Raw genomic sequence first — 18,924 nt, forward strand, 5'->3', positions numbered from 1 at the left:
TGTATAATACATAAGGGGGATATGATCTCCATGTATAATACCTAAGGGGGGGATATGATCTCCATGTATAATACACGAGGGGGGATATGATCTCCATGTATACTACATAAGGGGGGATATGATCTCCATGTATAATACATAAGGGGGGATATGATCTCCATGTATAATACATAAGGGGGATATGATCTCCATGTATAATACCTAAGGGGGGGATATGATCTCCATGTATAATACACGAGGGGGGATGTGATCACCATGTATAATACATAAGGGGGATATGATCTCCATGTATAATACATAAGGGGGATATGATCTCCATGTATAATACATAAGGGGGATATGATCTCCATGTATAATACATAAGGGGGGGGGGATATGATCACCATGTATAATACATAAGGGGGATATGATCACCATGTATAATACATAAGGGGGATATGATCACCATGTATAATACATAAGGGGGATATGATCTCCATGTATAATACATAAGGGGGGATATGATCTCCATGTATAATACATAAGGGGGGGATATGATCTCCATGTATAATACATAAGGGGGGATATGATCTCCATGTATAATACATAAGGGGGGGATATGATCACCATGTATAATACATAAGGGGGGATATGATCACCATGTATAATACATAAGGGGGATATGATCACCATGTATAATACATAAGGGGGATATGATCTCCATGTATAATACATAAGGGGGGAATTGATCTCCATGTATAATACATAAGGGGGATATGATCTCCATGTATAATACATAAGGGGGGGGGGGGTATGATCTCCATGTATAATACATAAGAGGGGGATATGATCTCCATGTATAATACATAAGGGGGGATATGATCTCCATGTATAATACATAAGGGGGGATATGATCTCCATGTATAATACATAAGGGGGGATATGATTTCCATGTATAATATATAAGGGGGGATATGATCTCCATGTATAATACATAAGGGGGGGATATGATCTCCATGTATAATACATAAGGGGGGGATTTGATCTCCATGTATAATATATAAGGGGGGATATGATCTCCATGTATAAATACATCAGTGGTTCATATAGTGAACTCGGTGTAGTTATTCCCCCTGAGGTCATCACAGAGGACAAGGGGGCGCTCTTTACGTCTGGAGGAAAATACATTTAATCTCCAAACACGGAAAGGTTTCTTCACAGTAAGAGCTGTGAGAATGTGGAATAGACTCCCTCCAGAGTTGGTTGTGGCCAGCTCAGTGGATTGCTGTAGGAAAGTCCTGGATTCTTTCTTGGATACAAAGAATATAACTGGATATAACATTTATAGGTAACGTGGATCCAGGGAATATCTGATTGCCTCTCGGGGGATCAGGAAGGAATTTTTTTCCCAGCAGGAGCAAATTGGATTGTGCTTTGCTGGTTTTTTTTGCCTTCCTCTGGATCAACTGTGGGTGTAGGATTATAACTTTTTTTTTTAATGGTTGAACTGGATGGACTTTTGTCTTTTTTCAGCCAGACTAACTATGTAACTATATAAGAATTAAAGCAGAACAAGAAAGAACAGGGAACAAAAAAGGTTTATAACTCGTCAAAAATTTTTTTTTTGTATTCTGTGTCCCATCGGGGGTGATTTCCCTTCACTTCCTGTCCAATAGCCAAAAGAGGAAGTGAGAGGAAATTCCTGCAAATTAAGGGGACTTTTTGGGAACCTCCAGGTCCAGTGTCCCCATTTGAAGATTTCTCCTCTATTACTTTTCTGGGTGGGGCAACCCAAAGTTTGGGATTTTCTTTTACTTTCACAAATAACAGGAGAAAGAGAGAGGATGAATCTCCCTAACAGGGGCACAGACAGCAATAAAAACTGACAGGGGGTCTAACTAATCTCCACTCCATCCAGAACTATAAAAAAATATTTTTTTTTAGTTACATTTTAAATTTCTATACAGTTTCTGCGGAAGAGAAGCCAGGAGGGTAGATGGCATTGCTGCGCTCCTGTCTGGTGCGGCGGAAGGACGTGTCGTAGGATTGTGGGATGTTGCACTTTCGCCGTGTTCTGGACTGTATTATATGGACCTTTTACAACGACTATCATCCTGTCATCCCTCACTGTATTGCCAGAGTGCCGAATGGCCGCAGCACGCCGACCTGCAGCCGCCTTTCAAAAACATTTGCAATTTAAAGTGGAAATTTGCAGGTCTATATGCTCAGTAAATGTTGACTTCATTTGCATTCTGTAGGAATGTTTGTTGTGGGAATTAGCAACTAAAATGAGTGAAAGGTCGATGGTGGAGTCCGGACTAGATACACAATCGTGCTGTCCTAATTATTTGACGGGTTCCAGAAATTGTTGGAACCTTTTTTTTTTTTTGCCTCCAGTATTCCTCATGGTTCAGGTTCAACAAGGCGCTGAATATATTCATTCGGGTTTTTTCCCCCCTTTGCTGATTCCATAGCATCACCGTGTCCTTGTATTGGGGCTGGTATGAGGTCTGATGTGGATGCATTGGGGCTGGTATGATGTCTAAATTGGATGCATTGGGGCTGGTATAAGGTCTGACATGGATGCATTGTTGCTGGTATGAAGTTTGATGTGGATGCATTGGGGCTGATCGGAGGTCTGAATTGGATGCATTGTTGCTGGTATGAAGTTTGACGTGGATGCATTGGGCTGGTATGAGGTCTGACGTGGATGCATTGGGCTGGTATGAGGTCTGAATTGGATGCATTGGGGCTGGTATGAGGTCTGAATTGGATGCATTGGGGCTGGTATGAGGTCTGACGTGGATGCATTGGGGCTGGTATGAGGTCTGATGTGGATGCATTGGGGCTAGTATGAGGTCTGACGTGGATGCATTGGGCTGGTATGAGGTCTGAATTGGATGCATTGGGGCTGGTATGAGGTCTGACGTGGATGCATTGGGGCTAGTATGAAGTTTGATGTAGATGCATTGGGGCTGATCTGAGGTCTGAATTGGATGCATTGGGGCTGGTATGAGGTTTGACGTGGATGCATTGGGCTGGTATGAGGTCTGAATTGGATGCATTGGGGCTGATATGAGGTTTGACGTGGATGCATTGGGGCTGGTATGAGGTCTGACGTGGATGCATTGGGGCTGGTATGAAGTTTGATGTGGATGCATTGGGGCTGATATGAGGTCTGAATTGGATGCATTGGGGCTGGTATGAGGTCTGAATTGGATGCATTGGGGCTGGTATGAGGTCTGACGTGGATGCATTGGGGCTGGTATGAGGTCTGACGTGGATGCATTGGGGCTAGTATGAGGTCTGACGTGGATGCATTGGGGCTAGTATGAGGTCTGACGTGGATGCATTGGGGCTGATTTGACCTTTGAACCTTGTCCTGTTTTGTGCATGCGGCTGGTAATTGATTTTTGCGCTCATTTTCTTCGCGTTTTTCCCATTACTCCGTATATATTTAGCGGCACAATTCTGAGTGCGGACGAGCGCTGTTATGCGCTTTTGCTTACTGGCTCACTGGTGGTCCACGGCTGGTGAACGCGATGCAGACGAGGGCGCCGACTCTCGTGATGAAGACATTTCTAATGGAAAGTTACACTGAAATGCAAAAACCAAAAAAAAAAAAGTAAACAAATTGGTGAGAAAAAACCCAAAAACCCAGAAGACAAAAATAAAATAATCGTGCAAAAAGTGGATGGAAATCTGCAGAACGATCTATAAATGTCCATGGAGAATCCTCGGAGGAAGCGTCGGGACGGCTCTGGAAACAGGCGATCTGTCAGAAGCGATACGTCGGCGGCGTCCTATCAGTTTGGATCCGTTCCATGCGATCCGGCCCGGCAGAAAGCCTCTTCTATGTCGCCGATGGTGCCCTGTGCCAGGCCGAGGAGACACCGCCACATCCCAGGCTCCATCTCCGGCGCAGACACTCGGCCTTTTCATCGAACCTTCTCCAGACGCGGCTCTGCGGTGAACTCCTGACAGTCACACAAATATTCCCTCGTCTGCAAATCATTCCGGGATCACTGAGGGGCTTATATTATCTGCAAGACTCCTATTGTGCTGCTAATGGAAAGGAGCTCCTGGGGAGGGGGGGGAGGGGCATGGCTGCCAACTCTGGAGCCCGGGAGAAGGCATCCTGGGATGGGAACCTTTGTCCTGGTACTGCCCCTGGTACTGCCCCTGGTGTTGCCCCTGGTACTGCCCCTAATACTGCTCCTGGTATTGCCCCTGGTACTGCCTCTGGTACTGTCTCTGGTACTGCCCCTGGTACTGTCTCTGGTACTGCCCCTGGTATTGCCTCTAGTACTGCCCCTGGTATTGCCCCTGGTATTGCCCTTGGTACTGCCCCTGGTATTGCCCATGGTACTGCCCATGGTACTGCCCCTGGTATTGCCCCTGGTACTGCCTCTGGTATTGCCCCTGGTATTGCCCCTGGTATTGCCCTTGGTACTGCCCCTGGTATTGCCCTTGGTACTGCCTCTGGTACTGCCTTTGGTACTGCCCTTGGTACTGCCCCTAATACTGCCTCTAGTACTGCCCCTGGTATTGCCCCTAATACTGCCTCTGGTATTGCCCCTAATACTGCCTCTGGTACTGCCCCTGGTATTGCCCCTAATACTGCCTCTGGTACTGCCCCTGGTATTGCCCCTAATACTGCCTCTGGTACTGTCCCTGGTATTGCCCCTGGTACTGCCCCACACCGGCCATCCCAAGGCCCTTTATTTCTGCATATTGGCTGTCATATTTGTCATCCAGCTGATTTGCTCTAGAAATCCTGAAACCGTTAAATCGCATTTTATTGTAGTTTACCGTACAGTTTTTTTTTTCATTTATAAAAATATATATATATGGATTTTACATTGCAAATAATCGAAGAGAATACCGCTCCTTTGCCACATACTGAATAAACGCTAACAAAAAAGAAGAGTGACATTGAAAGGGAACACATCATTCTATAAAATACAAATTTATTAATATTATTATTTTAACCACTTGCCGACCAGCCACTGTATAAAAACGGCGACAGGGCGGCACCGCTGCGCAAAATCACGTTTTAAAACATCATTTTGCAAAACAGGTAGGGGCGGGACCGCCCTACCCGCGCCACCGATCGTGGCTGCGGGTGTCAATCACCGGGTCCCGGCGGTTATTACCTGCCGGATCCCAGCGATTGCCGACAAACAGTGACACAGAGCACAGCTGCATTGTTTACAATACAGCTCTGCTCCCTGTCAGTTCCCAACACACTGCTCAGGAGAGTGGAGTTTAGCTCTGGGGATCAGTGTTCCTGTGAAGTACACACCCCTGCCCCGCCCACTAGTAAAACACTCCCCTCACACAGTTAACCCTTTGATTGCCTAAAAATGTTAACCCCTTACTTCCCAGTGCTACGGGCGGACTGACCATTCGGAAACTCGGGCACTGCCCGAGGGCCCGGGGTTAGTAAGGGGCCCCATGAGATGCCTTTGGTACCTTTCATAGGCTTTTTTGGGTGTGGTTTGAGTGTGGTCGAGGACACGGGCCCCATGATCCCCTATTGCCCGGGGGCCCCATGAGTTGGCAGTCCGCCCCTGTCCAGTGCCATTAGTACACTGTCAGTGTATTTTTTTTTTTGCACTGATCACTGTATTGGTGTCACTGGGGATGTCAGTGACCCCAAGTCAGTTCTTCCCCCCCAGTGTCAAAATGTCCGCCGCAGTCCCACCATAAGTCACTGATCACTGTCATAAGTCGCTGATCGCCGCTATTATTAGTATAAAAAAACAAATCCCAGTATCTTTCCCACCATTTGTAGACGTTATAAATTTCACTTAAACCAATTAATTTACACGTATTGGGATTTTTTTTTAGCAAAGACACGGAGCAGAATACATTTTGGCTGAAATTTATGACAAAATTTTATTTTAAAATTTTTTTACTGGACATGTTTAATAGCAAAAAGTCCAAAATATTGTTTTTTTCTCAAAATTGTCAGCCTTTTTTTTTATTGCGCAAAAAATAAAAACCGCACAGGCGATCAAATACCACCGAAAGAAACCTCAATTTGTGGGAAAAAAAGGACGTAAATTTAATGTGGGTGCGGCGTTGCATGACCGTGCAATGGTCAGTTAAAGTAACGCAGCGACGTAACACAAACCGCTTCTGTAACCGCTTCCTGACCACCCTATAGCAGAAATACTGCTACAGGGCGGCATGGGTGCGCAAAATCACATATATATATATATATATATATATATATACATGATTTGCACTCCCGTGGTTTTCACACCCCTCCCAGATGGTGTCAGATTGCCCGTCAGTACACCAGTCATCACATTTAACCCCTTGATTGCCAGGAACACGCTCATACACAATAAACCTCCATTGCTAGTATAGTGTCTGAATGGATCAATATCTTTGATCAGACAGCGTTCACATTCGCATAGTGTACCCAAAAGCGCAGTGTTAGCGGGATCAGCCCCGGCACCTGCCAGCACCTGCGTTTAGCCCCTACCCTTACCCCCCCCCCTTCTCCCCCAGCAAGTGCAGTGTCAGTAGGTCACTGTCACTTGATACATTGCACACAAAACCGCAGTGTTGGCAGAATCAGGCCTGATCTCTGTTAGCATTTGTCGGTAAATTTTGATGACTCTCATATGCAGCAGTGTGCCAGTACTAGTGCCGCGCTACCTTTTGGTGAACTGGCGAGCACCAACGGCCTAGTACATCCTGGTCTTTCACATACCTCTTAGATTGTAAGCTCCCAGGATCAGGCCCTGCTAACCCTCTTGTATTGAACTGTATTGTCTCCCGTTATATTGTAGCGCTGAGCAAACTGTTGGCACCATAAATCCTGTATAATAATAATAATACCAGCACGGCAGTATGACTTGGCGACGTGGCGAGTCCCATAAGTGGAGTACAAGCCGGTGCGGTGGCGAGCACAAGTATTGTCCCGCAGCCACTAAGAATTCGCACACAGGCCCATAGGGCCCCTAGTATCCTTCCAGATGTGCCTTCAAATCCCGATTGACAGCCCACAAATTCTGCAGCACCCGTACTTCCCCCATTCACTGCCCAACTTGGAATTCAGGTGGAAACAGCAAATTTAACTCCTCCCCTTGATTTTTGGAGCTGTTTTTCACAGAATATCTGTATGCGTTGATTGTGGATCAAAGCAATTTATATGCACAACAATTTATCGCCGCCAACCCAAATTCAAACCTTGCCAGACCATTCGCATGGAAACTCATTACGGTTTCCGAATGTAAATTTTTTTGGGGCCTAACCCTCAACATGAGCATTACTAAAAGAAATGAATTGCGGTTGTATAGGTCCACATACCCGATTCATCATATGCCCGTGTTCTCTGCTGCCATGGCCAGGCATAGATATGAGAGTATAATGTGTTTTATGCATTTCAACGACAATACACTCTGTCATCCTCTTGGTGACCCTGAATTTGACCGGCTCCACAAAATTCAGCCCCTCGCAAATCACCTTAACCAAACATTTCCAGATGTCTATACTCCCCAGCAAAACATCTGCGTTGATGAGTCCCTCATTCATTTTTCTGGCTGCCTTGCATTCAATTTCTTCCCAGCAAGCGTGCCAGATATGGGGTCAAGATGTAGAAGACCTGTGAGAGGACAACAGGCTATACTTATAAGTGTTGGATTTACGAGGGAATAGATAGTCACGTGGAGCTCCCCCAGATGCCCAGACTACATGGGGAGCAGTGACAAGATAGTTTGGGATTTGGTGTCATCCTTTTTCCATATGGGGTACCACTTATACGTGGACAATTTTTATTCAAGCGTGCCACTATTTAGACCTTTGTACAATCTTGGAATTGGCGCATGTGGCACCGTGTGACCTAATGTGTGCCCACCATTAGAAGTGGGTGGATGCAGGGTGGTATATTCTAATGGTGGGCATACCACACACTTTTTCTGGCAGAGATTTCTTCTCATTTTTTCATTCAGTCCACAGGCTGCATACAAAAAAAAAGATCATAGTATATATAACCAACAAGGACCAGCGACGTACTGGTACATCACTGGAGTCTGAACGGTTATACCAGGATGATGCCTACAGCTGCAGGCATCATCCTGGTATCGTTTATTTCAGCCGGCGATCGGCTTTCATATAAAAGCAATCCTAGTGGATAATTAGCTGCAGGATTGCTTTTACAAGCAGTGGGAGATGATGTCCCCCCTCCCCTGCTGCCTTCCACGGCCTTCTCGGGCAGTCCCGAGCCATAGAGGGAACCTGAGAATGCAGCCGGTGTTTCTGCCAGCTGACCATAGAGCTGATTGGAGACCAGAGTGGTGCCAATCATCTCTATAGTCTAAGAATTCAGAAGCTACAAGCATTTCATCACTTCAGTTTCGCAGGATATAAACAGCGCCATTTGTAAATTGGGAAAGCATCTGATTACCGATCTTGGTTTGATTAGATGATGTAAGGGCAGAGGAGATATCCAGAGTCTGATAGGCCCCAGATTCCTCAAAAAAGAATATATGACAATGCCCATTGAAGTTATAGGGGTATTTGTATTCCCTGTGATAGCATTAAAATCGCTAAAAAAAAAATGAAAGGTACAGTGTAAAAATAATTAAAAAAATCAAAATAACTTAAAAAACAAAAACAAAAAAACCTCGCCCCTCCCATGCACACACACCTGTGTGCACAAGCATTGACCCTGTGCCGGTGTGTAAACAGCGGTTGCACCATGCATGTGAGGTATCGCCGTGAACGTCGGATCAAAGGCAGTAATTCTAACAGTAGACCTCCTCTGTAAATCTAAAATTTTTGCTTTTAAAAGCTTTTAAAATGTTGCCTATGGATATTAAAAACGTATGCAGTTTGTCGCCATTGAACGGGGCATGAGCAGTTTTAAAGCATGTCATGTTTGGTATCTATTTACTCGGCATACCATCATCTTTGATATTTTACCAAATAATTGGCCAATAGATTGTGTTTTTGTGTATTAAAAGTAAAAAAAGTGTATTTTTAAAAAAAAAATAGCTTTGAAAAATCGCAGCGCGAGTACTATGTGCCATACAAAAATTGTAGTACCCACCATTTTATTCACTAGGGTGTCTACTTTAAAAACAATATATAATATTTGGGGTTTAAATTAATTTCCTAGCAAAAAATACTGATTTGTTTCATGTGAACAAAAAGTGTCAGAAAAGGCTTGATCTTCAGGTGGTTAGAAGAGTGAGTGGTGTGTGGCATAAACTTCTAATGCTGGGCATAAAACACCCCCACCCCCCAAAACGGCCCCTTTTTGGAAAGTAGACACCCCAAACTATTCGCTGAGAGGAATGTTGAATCAATAGAAGAATTTATTTTTTTACCACAAGTTTTTGGAAAATGACAAAAATGGTTTGTTTTTTTTTTACACAAAATTGTCACTTAAATGATTTATTGCTCACACGTGCCATGGTTATATGTGGAATTACTCCCCAAAATACATTCTGCTACTTCTCCCGAGTATGGGGGTACCACATATGAGAGACATTTTGGCAGTCTAGCCAAGTACAGGACCCCAAAATCCAATAAGCACCTTCAGGCTTTTAAAGGGCTGTATTTCCTCATTACACTTCCTGACTACCTATCACAGTTTCGGAGGCCCTGAAATGCCAGGATAGCACCAAACCCACCAAATGACCCCTTTTTGGAAAATAGACACCCCAAGGAATTTGATAAGAAGCATGATGAGTATTTTGCAGATCTCATTTGTTCCCACAAGTTTTTGGAAAATGATGAAAGAAAAAAAAAACATATTTTTTCTATTTTTTTTATATATTTCAAAATATCTGCAAAATACTCACCATGCCTCTTTTTAAATTCCTTGGGGTGTCTACTTTCCAGAAAGGGGTAATTTGGGGGGGGGGGGGGGGTTGGTGCTATCCTGGCATGTCAGGGCCTCCGAAACTGTGATAGGTAGTGAGGAAGTAAAATCAGGAAGTTACGCACCTTCAGGCTTTCAAAGTGGCCATTGGATTTCAGGCTCCTGTATGTGGCTAGGCTCCCAAAAAGTCTCACACATGTGGTACCCCCATACTCGGTAGAAGTAGGAGAATGTATTTTGGGGTGTAATTCCACATATACCCATGGCTTGTGCGAGAAATAAATCATTTAAATGACAACTTTGTGTAAAAAAAAAAAAAAGTTTTTGTCTTTTTCCAGAAACTTGTAGAAAAAATAAATCTTCCATGGACTCAATATGCCTCTCAGCAGATAGCGTAGGGTGTCTAATTTCCAAAAAGAGGTCATTTGAGGGTGTTTGTAATATCCTGGTATTTTAGCACCTCAAGAAATGTGATGAGCAGTCAGAAACGAAAAGCTGTGTAAATTCCATTATCTATACCATAGTATACCGCCCACCAAGGACAAGAAGTAGGATCCGCCCACCAAGGACAGGAAGTAGGATCCGCCCACCAAGGACAGGAAGTAGGATCCGCCCACCACGGAAGTAAAATCCATCCACTAAGGACCGGAAGTAGGATCCGCCCACCAAGGACAGGAAGTAGGATCCGCCCACCAAGGACAGGAAGTAGGATCCGTCCACCAAGGACAGGAAGTAGGATTCGTACACCAAGGACAGGAAGTAGGATCCATCCACCAAGGACAGGAAGTAGGATCCGTTCACCAAGGACAGGAAGTAGGATCCGTTCACCAAGGACAGGAAGTAGGATCCGTTCACCAAGGACAGGAAGTAGGATCCGCCCACCAAGGACAGGAAGTAGGATCCGCCCACCAAGGACAGGAAGTAGGATCCGCCTACCAAGGAAGTAGGATCCGCCCACCAAGGACAGGAAGTAGGATCCGTTCACCAAGGACAGGAAGTAGGATCCGCCCACCAAGGACAGGAAGTAGGATCCGTCCACCAAGTACAGGAAGTAGGATCCGCCTACCAAGGAAGTAGGATCCGCCCACCAAGGACAGGAAGTAGGATCCACCCATCAAGGACAGGAAGTAGGATCCGCCCATCAAGGACAGGAAGTAGGATCCGTCCACCAAGGACAGGAAGTAAGATCTGCGCACCAAGGACAGGAAGTAGGATCCGTCCACCAAGGACAGGAAGTAGGATCTGCGCACCAAGGACAGGAAGTAGGATCCGTCCACCAAGGAAGTAGGATCCGCCCACCAAGGACAGGAAAAAGGATCCGCCCACCAAGGACAGGAAGTAGGATCCGCCCACCAAGGACAGGAAGTAGGATCCGCCCACCAAGGACAGGAAGTAGGATCCGCCCACCAAGGGCAGGAAGTAGGATCCGCCCCCCAACGTCTTTATTACATGGTAGATGTTCCTAAGAGGAAGGGTTCATGTTGTAGGTTGGGGGGGTTTAACCCGTCAACTGTTTTTGACAAATTCCGTTCACCTTAAGGCACGTGTGGCAGGAAAGGGTGGCAGTGTCATACCACCGCGTGGCATGGGGGGCCCCGGCTCACTAGGCTGTCAATGACAAAGCCTGGCCTGCCCGTCTATACCCACAGCCTGCTTACATCCGTGATGTTTCCGAGAGGCCTGCATGGCATCAGTGACATGCAGACGCCTAATCTGTGAGGGTACAGAAACTGGGGTGATATAAAGGGTGAAGGTGCAGAAATTGGGGTGATCTGAGGTGTGAAGGTGCAGGAATTGGGGTGATATGAGGGGTGAAGGTGCAGAAATTGAGGTGATCTGAGGGGTGAAGGTCAAGGAATTGGAGTAATCTAAGGGGTGAAGGTGCAGAAATTGGGGTGATTGAGGAGTGAAAGAGCAGGAATTGGGGTGATCTGAGGGGTGAAGGTGAAGGAATTAGGGTGATCTGAGGGGTGAAGGTGAAGGAATTAGGGTGATCTGAGGTGTGAAGGTGCAGGAATTGGGGCGATCTGAGGGGTGAAGGTGCAGGAATTCAGGTGATCTGAGGGGTGAAGGTGAAGGAATTGGGGTAATCTGAGGGGTGAAGGTGAAGGAATTGGGGTGATCTGAGGGGTGAAGGTCCAGAAATTGGAGTGATCTGAGGGGTGAAGGTACAGGAATTGGGGTGATCTGAGAGGTGAAGGTCCAGGAATTGGAGTGATCTGAGGGGTGAAGGTACAGAAGTTGGGGTGATCTGAGGGGTGAAAGTGCAGGAATTGGGGTGATCTGAGGTATGAAGGTAAAGGAACTGGGGTGATCTGAGGGGGGAAGGTGCAGGAATTGGGGTGATCGACGGGGTGAAGGTGCAGGAATTGGGTGTTCTGAAAGGTGTAGGTGCAGGAATTGGGGTGATCTGAGGGGTGAAGGTGCAGGAATTGGGCTGATCGAAGGGGTGAAGGTGCAGGAATTGGGTGTTCTGAAGGGTGTAGGTGCAGGAATTGGGGTGATCTGAGGGGTGAAGGTGCAGGAATTGGGGTGATCTGAGGGGTGTAGGTGCAGGAATTGAGGTGATCTGAAGTGTGAGGGTACAGAAACTGGGGTGAAATAAGGGGTGAAGGTGCAGAAATTAGGGTGATCTGAGGGGTGAATGTGCAGGAATTGGGATGATCAGAGGGGTGAAGGTGCAGGAATTGGGGTGATCGGTGGGGTGAAGGTGCAGGAATTGGGGTGATCGGTGGGGTGAAGGTGCAGGAATTGGGTGTTCTGAAGGGTGAAGGTGCAGGAATTGGGGTGATCGGTGGGGTGATGGTGCAGGAATTCGGTGTTCTGAAGGGTGAAGGTGCAGGAATTGGGGTGATCTGAGAGGTGAAGGTGCAGGAATTGGGGTGATGTGAAGGTGCAGGAATTGGGGTGACCTTAGGTGTGAATGACACCCCAATACACCTTGCTGGTGGCTAGGCATTCTGTCCGCACGTTTTTTGCTGTCCGGCATTTGCAAGCTACCAATGAGATTTTCCCTTTCACCTTCCCCCCCGCCATCGCAGACATTTGATTGGCTCCTGTGAGCGGTGGGTACAGTCGCCCTTTCAGACACTCTGCGCGGGGCCTCGCCCTCCTCACGGTGGCTGTAAATGACTCCGTTGCAAATGATTTTTTTTTTCCTGACATTTCTCTGTGAAAGCAGAACAAGCGTTTCCTCTCTAATCCCCACAAAGGATCCTGTATTCCGCCTCGCCGCCGCGCAGAATTCCAACAAGCGCGCCACACATCTCCCAACTTCAACTTTCTGGACGAGTTCTCCCCGCAGACACATTATTTACTGGGTGCCGTCAGCTCCGTATTTCAGGACGGGGCGCTGGGAACACAGGCCGCCATTTTTGGCCAATGTGGCGGGATGGTTCGTGCGTGATCGGGGTGAAGGTGCAGGAATTGGGGGGATCTGAGGGGTGAAGGTGCAGGAATTGGGGTGATCTGAGGGGTGAAGGTACAGGAATTGGGGTGATCTGAGGAGTGAAGGTGCAGGAATTGGGGTGATCTGAGGGGTGAAGGTACAGGAATTGGGGTGATCTGAGGAGTGAAGGTGCAGGAATTGGGGTGATCTGAGGGGTGAAGGTACAGGAATTGGGGTGATCTGAGGAGTGAAGGTGCAGGAATTGGGGTGATCTGAGGGGTGAAGGTACAGGAATTGGGGTGATCTGAGGAGTGAAGGTGCAGGAATTGGGGTGATCTGAGGAGTGAAGGTGCAGGAATTGGGGGGATCTGAGGGGTGAAGGTGTAGGAATTGGGGCGATCTGAGGGGTGAAGGTGCAGGAATTGGGGTGATTTGAGGGGTGAAGGAATTGGGGTGATCTGAGGGGTGAAAGTGCAGGAATTGGGGGTGATCTGAGGGGTGAAGGTGCAGGAATTGGGGTGATCTGAGGAGTGAAGGTGCAGGAATTGGGGTGATCTGAGGGGTGAAGGTGCAGGAATTGGGGGGATCTGAGGGGTGAAGGTGTAGGAATTGGGGCGATCTGAGGGGTGAAGGTGCAGGAATTGGGGTGATTTGAGGGGTGAAGGAATTGGGGTGATCTGAGGGGTGAAAGTGCAGGAATTGGGGGTGATCTGAGGGGTGAAGGTGCAGGAATTGGGGGTGATCTGAGGGGTGAAGGTGCAGGAATTGGGGTGATCTGAGGGGTGAAGGTGCAGGAAATGGGGTGATCTGAGGGGTGAAGGTGCAGGAATTGGGATGATCAGAGGGGTGAAGGTGTAGGAATTGGGGCGATCTGAGGGGTGAAGGTGCAGGAATTGGGGTGATCTGAGGGTTGAAGGTGCAGGAATTGGGGCGATCTGAGGGGTGAAGATGGAGGAATTTGGGTAATCTGAGGGGTGAAGGAATTGGGGTGATCGGTGGGGTGAAGGTAAAGGAATTGGGGTGATCTGAGGGGTGAAAGTGCAGGAATTGGGGTGATCTGAGGTGTGAAGGTGCAGGATTAGGGGTGATCTGAGGGGTGAAAGTGCAGGAATTGGGGTGATCTGAGGGGTGAAGGTACAGGAATTGGGGTGATCTGAGGAGTGAAAGTGCAGGAATTGGGGTGACCTGAGGAGTGAAAGTGCAGGAATTGGGGGTGATCGATGGGGTGAAGGTGCAGGAATTGGGGTGATCTGAGGGGTGAAAGTGCAGGAATTGGGGTGATCTGAGGAGTGAAAGTGCAGCAATTGGGGTGATCTGAGGGGTGAAAGTGAAGGAATATGGGTGATCTGAGGGGTGAAGATGGAGGAATTGGGATGATCTGAGGGGTGAAGGTCCAGGAATTGGGGTGATCTGAGGGGGGAAAGTGCAGGAATTGGGATGATCTGAGGGGTGAAGTTGAAGGAATTGGGGTTCTCTGAGGGGTGAAAGTGCGGGAATTGGGGTGATCTGAGGGTTGAAGGTGCGGGAATTGGGGCGTTCTGAGGGGTGAAGGTGCGGAAATTGGGGCGATCTGAGGAGTGAAGGTGCGGGAATTGGGGCGATCTGAGGGGTGAAGGTGAAGGAATTGGGGTGATCTGAGGGGTGAAGATGAAGGAATTGGGGCGTTCTGAGGGGTGAAGGTGCAGGAATTGGGGTGATCTGAGGGGTGAAGGTAAAGTAATTGGGGCGATCTGAGGGGTGAAGGTGAAGGAATTGGGGTGATCTGAGGGGTGAAGATGAAGGAATTGGGGCGTTCTGAGGCGTGAAGGTGCAGGAATTGGGGTGATCTGAGGGGTGAAGGTGCGGGAATTGGGGCGATCTGAGGGGTGAAGGTGAAGGAATTGGGGTGATCTGAGGGGTGAAGATGAAGGAATTGGGGCGTTCTGAGGGGTGAAGGTGCAGACATTGGGTGGGTCGAGGGATGCTTTATAGAGTATCTAAAGCCTGATCTTTTTTTTGTTCGGTTTTGGATGGAGCGGGGAAGGATTTGAATCCTCGGTTGATTCTCCGCGACGTGATTTTATCAGCTGTCTACGGAGGCCGTTGGGGGTTCTAGTTGGCGCTTTCATTTTTATTATTTTTATTTATTTCAGGTACTTATATATCGCCATCAATCTACGCCGCGCTTTACATATATATTGTACATTCACATCAGTCCCCGCCCCCGAGGAGCGTACAATCTACTCCCATTCACACATACACATACTAGGACCAATATAGACAGGAGCCAAATCCCCTACCAGCATGTCTTTGGAGTGTGCGAGGAAATCGGAGTACCTGGAGGAAACCCACGCTGGGAGTACAGGGAGAACATGCAAACTCCAGGCAGGAGGTGCTGTGGTTGGGATTCAAACCAACGACCCAGGGGAAGTGCTAACCACTTGGCCACTGTGCTTGCCCACAAATCAATGCGTCTCTGTGTAAATCAAAATGTACTTTTTAAATACAAGCGGTACCAGTACCCGAATGTGACCCGGTGTCGGTCTCTTGCAGTCTCGGCACAGCAGAGCTCAGACTTCGGTAGGAGAAGCAGCACAAGGGAACAATTAATGTGCAGACGAGAAAGCATGCTGATAGGAGAAGAGACCAGAGCGAGTGCTGCTTCTCCTTTCCACTGGCCAGCCACAGGCTTCGGTGGATCCGGGATGACCTGGGCTCAGAGAAGGTGGATCGAATGATAGAAGCAGGGGCTGACTGACCATTTAGGCACTCGGGCTCTGCCCGAGGGCCCATGGTCAGTGGGGGGGCCCCATGGGATGCCCCTGGTACCTTTCATAGGCTTTTTTGGGTGTTTGTTGAGTGTGGGTGAGGCCACAGGGGCCCCATGATTTCCTATTGCCCGGGGGCCCCATGAGTTGTTAGTCCACCCCTGGATAGAAGCCATGAGAATGAGGACATCTAGTGGTAGAAAAGAAGAACTGCAAGGGACATCTCTGGATTGAATATCGCAGCAAAGGCCGATTCTGTCATTTTTTTTCCTTTCCTTTCCATTTTTTTTTTGCTTTTGGATGGAGTAGAAAAGATTTAGATTTCTTCCAGGTTTGTTGGTTTTCTGTGTCCCCACTGGGGAGATTCACCCTCACTTCCTGTCTTACAGGCCACATGAACTATTTTGTTTTTTTTTGTTGTGTATTACCGCCCCCCATGATGGCAAGGGGGTAATAATAACCAGTGGAGGGAAATCTCCATGACTGACATAAAGGATCTATAAGAATTCCTCATTCTGTTCCAGAATTTAAAAAAAAAAAAGTTTTGGCTGGAGTTGAATTTAAAGCAGAACTCCTCCGGCATGACAACTTTCTCCTCCACCATAAAAGGGCGTAAATGGGAAGAGAGGGGGCGGAGCCATGACACCTACTAACTCCGTTTTGTGATTGGATCTGAAACATTTGCGGGATTCTGACTCTGATGTGTTGCGTTTGCAGCTGTTGATGAATGTGCGCTGGGATTGGACGACTGCCACATCGACGCCATCTGCCAAGACACGCCCACTTCCTACAAGTGTATATGCAAAGCTGGATTTAAAGGGGACGGCCCGACCTGTGAAGGTGAGACGCTTTTATAGTGAATGGATAGGCTGGATTCTCAGTGACGTCACCGCTCTCTAGTGAATGGATAGGCTGCATTCTCAGTGACGTCATCGCTCTCTAGTCAATGGATAGGCTGCATTCTCGGTGATGTCACCGCTCTCTAGTGAATGGATAGGCTGCATTCTCAGTGATGTCACCGCTCTCTAGTGAATGGATAGGCTGCATTCTCGGTGATGTCATCGCTCTCTAGTGAATGGATAGGCTGCATTCTCGGTGATGTCACCGCTCTCTAGTGAATGGATAGACCGCATTCTCGGTGACGTCACCGCCCTCTAGTGAATGGATAGGCTGCATTCTCGGTGATGTCATCGCTCTCTAGTCAATGGATAGGCTGCATTCTCGGTGACGTCACCATTCTCTAGGGAATGGATAGGCTGCATTCTCGGTGACGTCACCGTTCTCTAATCAATGGATAGGCTGCATTCTCGGTGACGTCACTGTTCTCTAGTCAATGGATAGGCTACATTCTCGGTGACGTCACTGCTCTCTAGTGAATGGATAGGCTGCATTCTCGGTGATGTCACCGCTCTCTAGTGAATGGATAGGCTGTATTCTCGGTGATGTCACCGCTCTCTAGTGAATGGATAGGCTGCATTCTCAGTGATGTCACCACTCTCTAGTGAATGGATAGGCTGCATTCTCTGTGACGTCACTGCTCTCTAGTGAATGGATAGGCTGCATTCTCGGTGATGTCACTGTTCTCTAGTGAATGGATAGGCTGGATTCTTGGTGATGTCACCGCTCTCTAGTGAATGGATAGGCTACATTCTTGGTGATGTCACCACTCTGTAGTGAATGGATAGGCTGCATTCTCGGTGACGTCACTGTTCTCTAGTGAATGGATAGGCTGCATTCTCGGTGATGTCACCGCTCTCTAGTGAATGGATAGGCTGCATTCTCAGTGACGTCACCGCTCTCTAGTGAATGGATAGGCTGCATTCTCAGTGAGGTCACCGCTCTCTAGTGAATGGATAGGCTGCATTCTCAGCGACGTCACCGCTCTCTAGTGCGTTTTCACCGCTGAGCTTTGACGGCCGACGTAAATCCGTCCCACTAACTGCGCTGCCTTTATCCCGCAGACATCGATGAATGTGATAATGAGTACAATGGGGACTGTGTCCATGAGTGCACCAACATCCCCGGGAACTACCGATGTACCTGCTACGACGGCTTCCAGCTGGCGCACGACGGCCATAACTGTCGCGGTAAGTTTGTGTTTCCTATTTTTTGTTTGCTATTTGGGCTTCTTTTGGGCAGAAAGATACATTATATCAGATATTGAAATCCACCGAGTGATACACATTCCATCTGCTACAAGTTAGAAGCTCAATATTCTATTTAATCTGCTAGTTGGTGTCTCTGCCCCTCCCACAATGGGGAGATTTCCCGGCAGTAGTTGGTGTCTCTGCCCCTCCCACAATGGGGAGATTTCCCGGCAGTAGTTGGTGTCTCTGCCCCTCCCACAATGGGGAGATTTCCCGGCAGTAGTCTGTGTCTCTGCCCCTCCCACAATGGGGAGATTTCCCGGCAGTAGTTTTTGTCTCTGCCCCTCCCACAATGGGGAGATTTCCTGCAGTAGTTTGTGCCTCTGCCCCTCCCACAATGGGGATATTTCCCTGCAGTAGTTTGTGTCTCTGCCCCTCCCACAATGGGGAGATTTCCCTGCAGTAGTTTGTGCCTCTGCCCCTCCCACAATGGGGAGATTTCCCTGCAGTAGTTTGTGCTTCTGCTCCTCCCACAATGGGGATATTTCCCTGCAGTAGTTGGTGTCTCTGCCCCTCCCACAATGGGGAGATTTCCCTGCAGTAGTTTGTGCCTCTGCCCCTCCCACAATGGGGAGATTTCCCTGCAGTAGTTTGTGCCTCTGCCCCTCCCACAATGGGGAGATTTCCCTGCAGTAGTTTGTGCCTCTGCCCCTCCCACAATGGGGAGATTTCCCTGCAGTAGTTTTTGCTTCTGCTCCTCCCACAATGGGGATATTTCCCTGCAGTAGTTTGTGTCTTTGCCCCTCCCACAATGGGGAGATTTCCCTGCAGTAGTTTTTGCTTCTGCTCCTCCCACAATGGGGATATTTCCCTGCAGTA

The 18,924-nt window shown here is 47.8% G+C and overlaps 1 protein-coding gene across 2 annotated transcripts in view; it reads left to right on the top strand.

Moving 5' to 3' along the window:
* Positions 1 to 18,924, top strand: part of LOC149430720 (signal peptide, CUB and EGF-like domain-containing protein 2) — a 71,978-nt gene that overhangs the window by 13,249 nt on the left and 39,805 nt on the right. For both annotated transcript variants that reach the window (XM_089666059.1, XM_089666058.1), the window contains exons 2-3: positions 16,676 to 16,798; positions 17,920 to 18,045. In XM_089666059.1, coding sequence (XP_089522185.1) covers positions 16,676 to 16,798; positions 17,920 to 18,045 — 249 coding nt within the window. The remainder of the gene's footprint in view (positions 1 to 16,675; positions 16,799 to 17,919; positions 18,046 to 18,924) is intronic.

This window comes from Staurois parvus, unplaced genomic scaffold, assembly GCF_062004578.1.
Source record: "Staurois parvus isolate SC_StPar_1 unplaced genomic scaffold, SC_StPar_1.0 ptg002498l, whole genome shotgun sequence".
NCBI lineage: Eukaryota > Metazoa > Chordata > Amphibia > Anura > Ranidae > Staurois > Staurois parvus.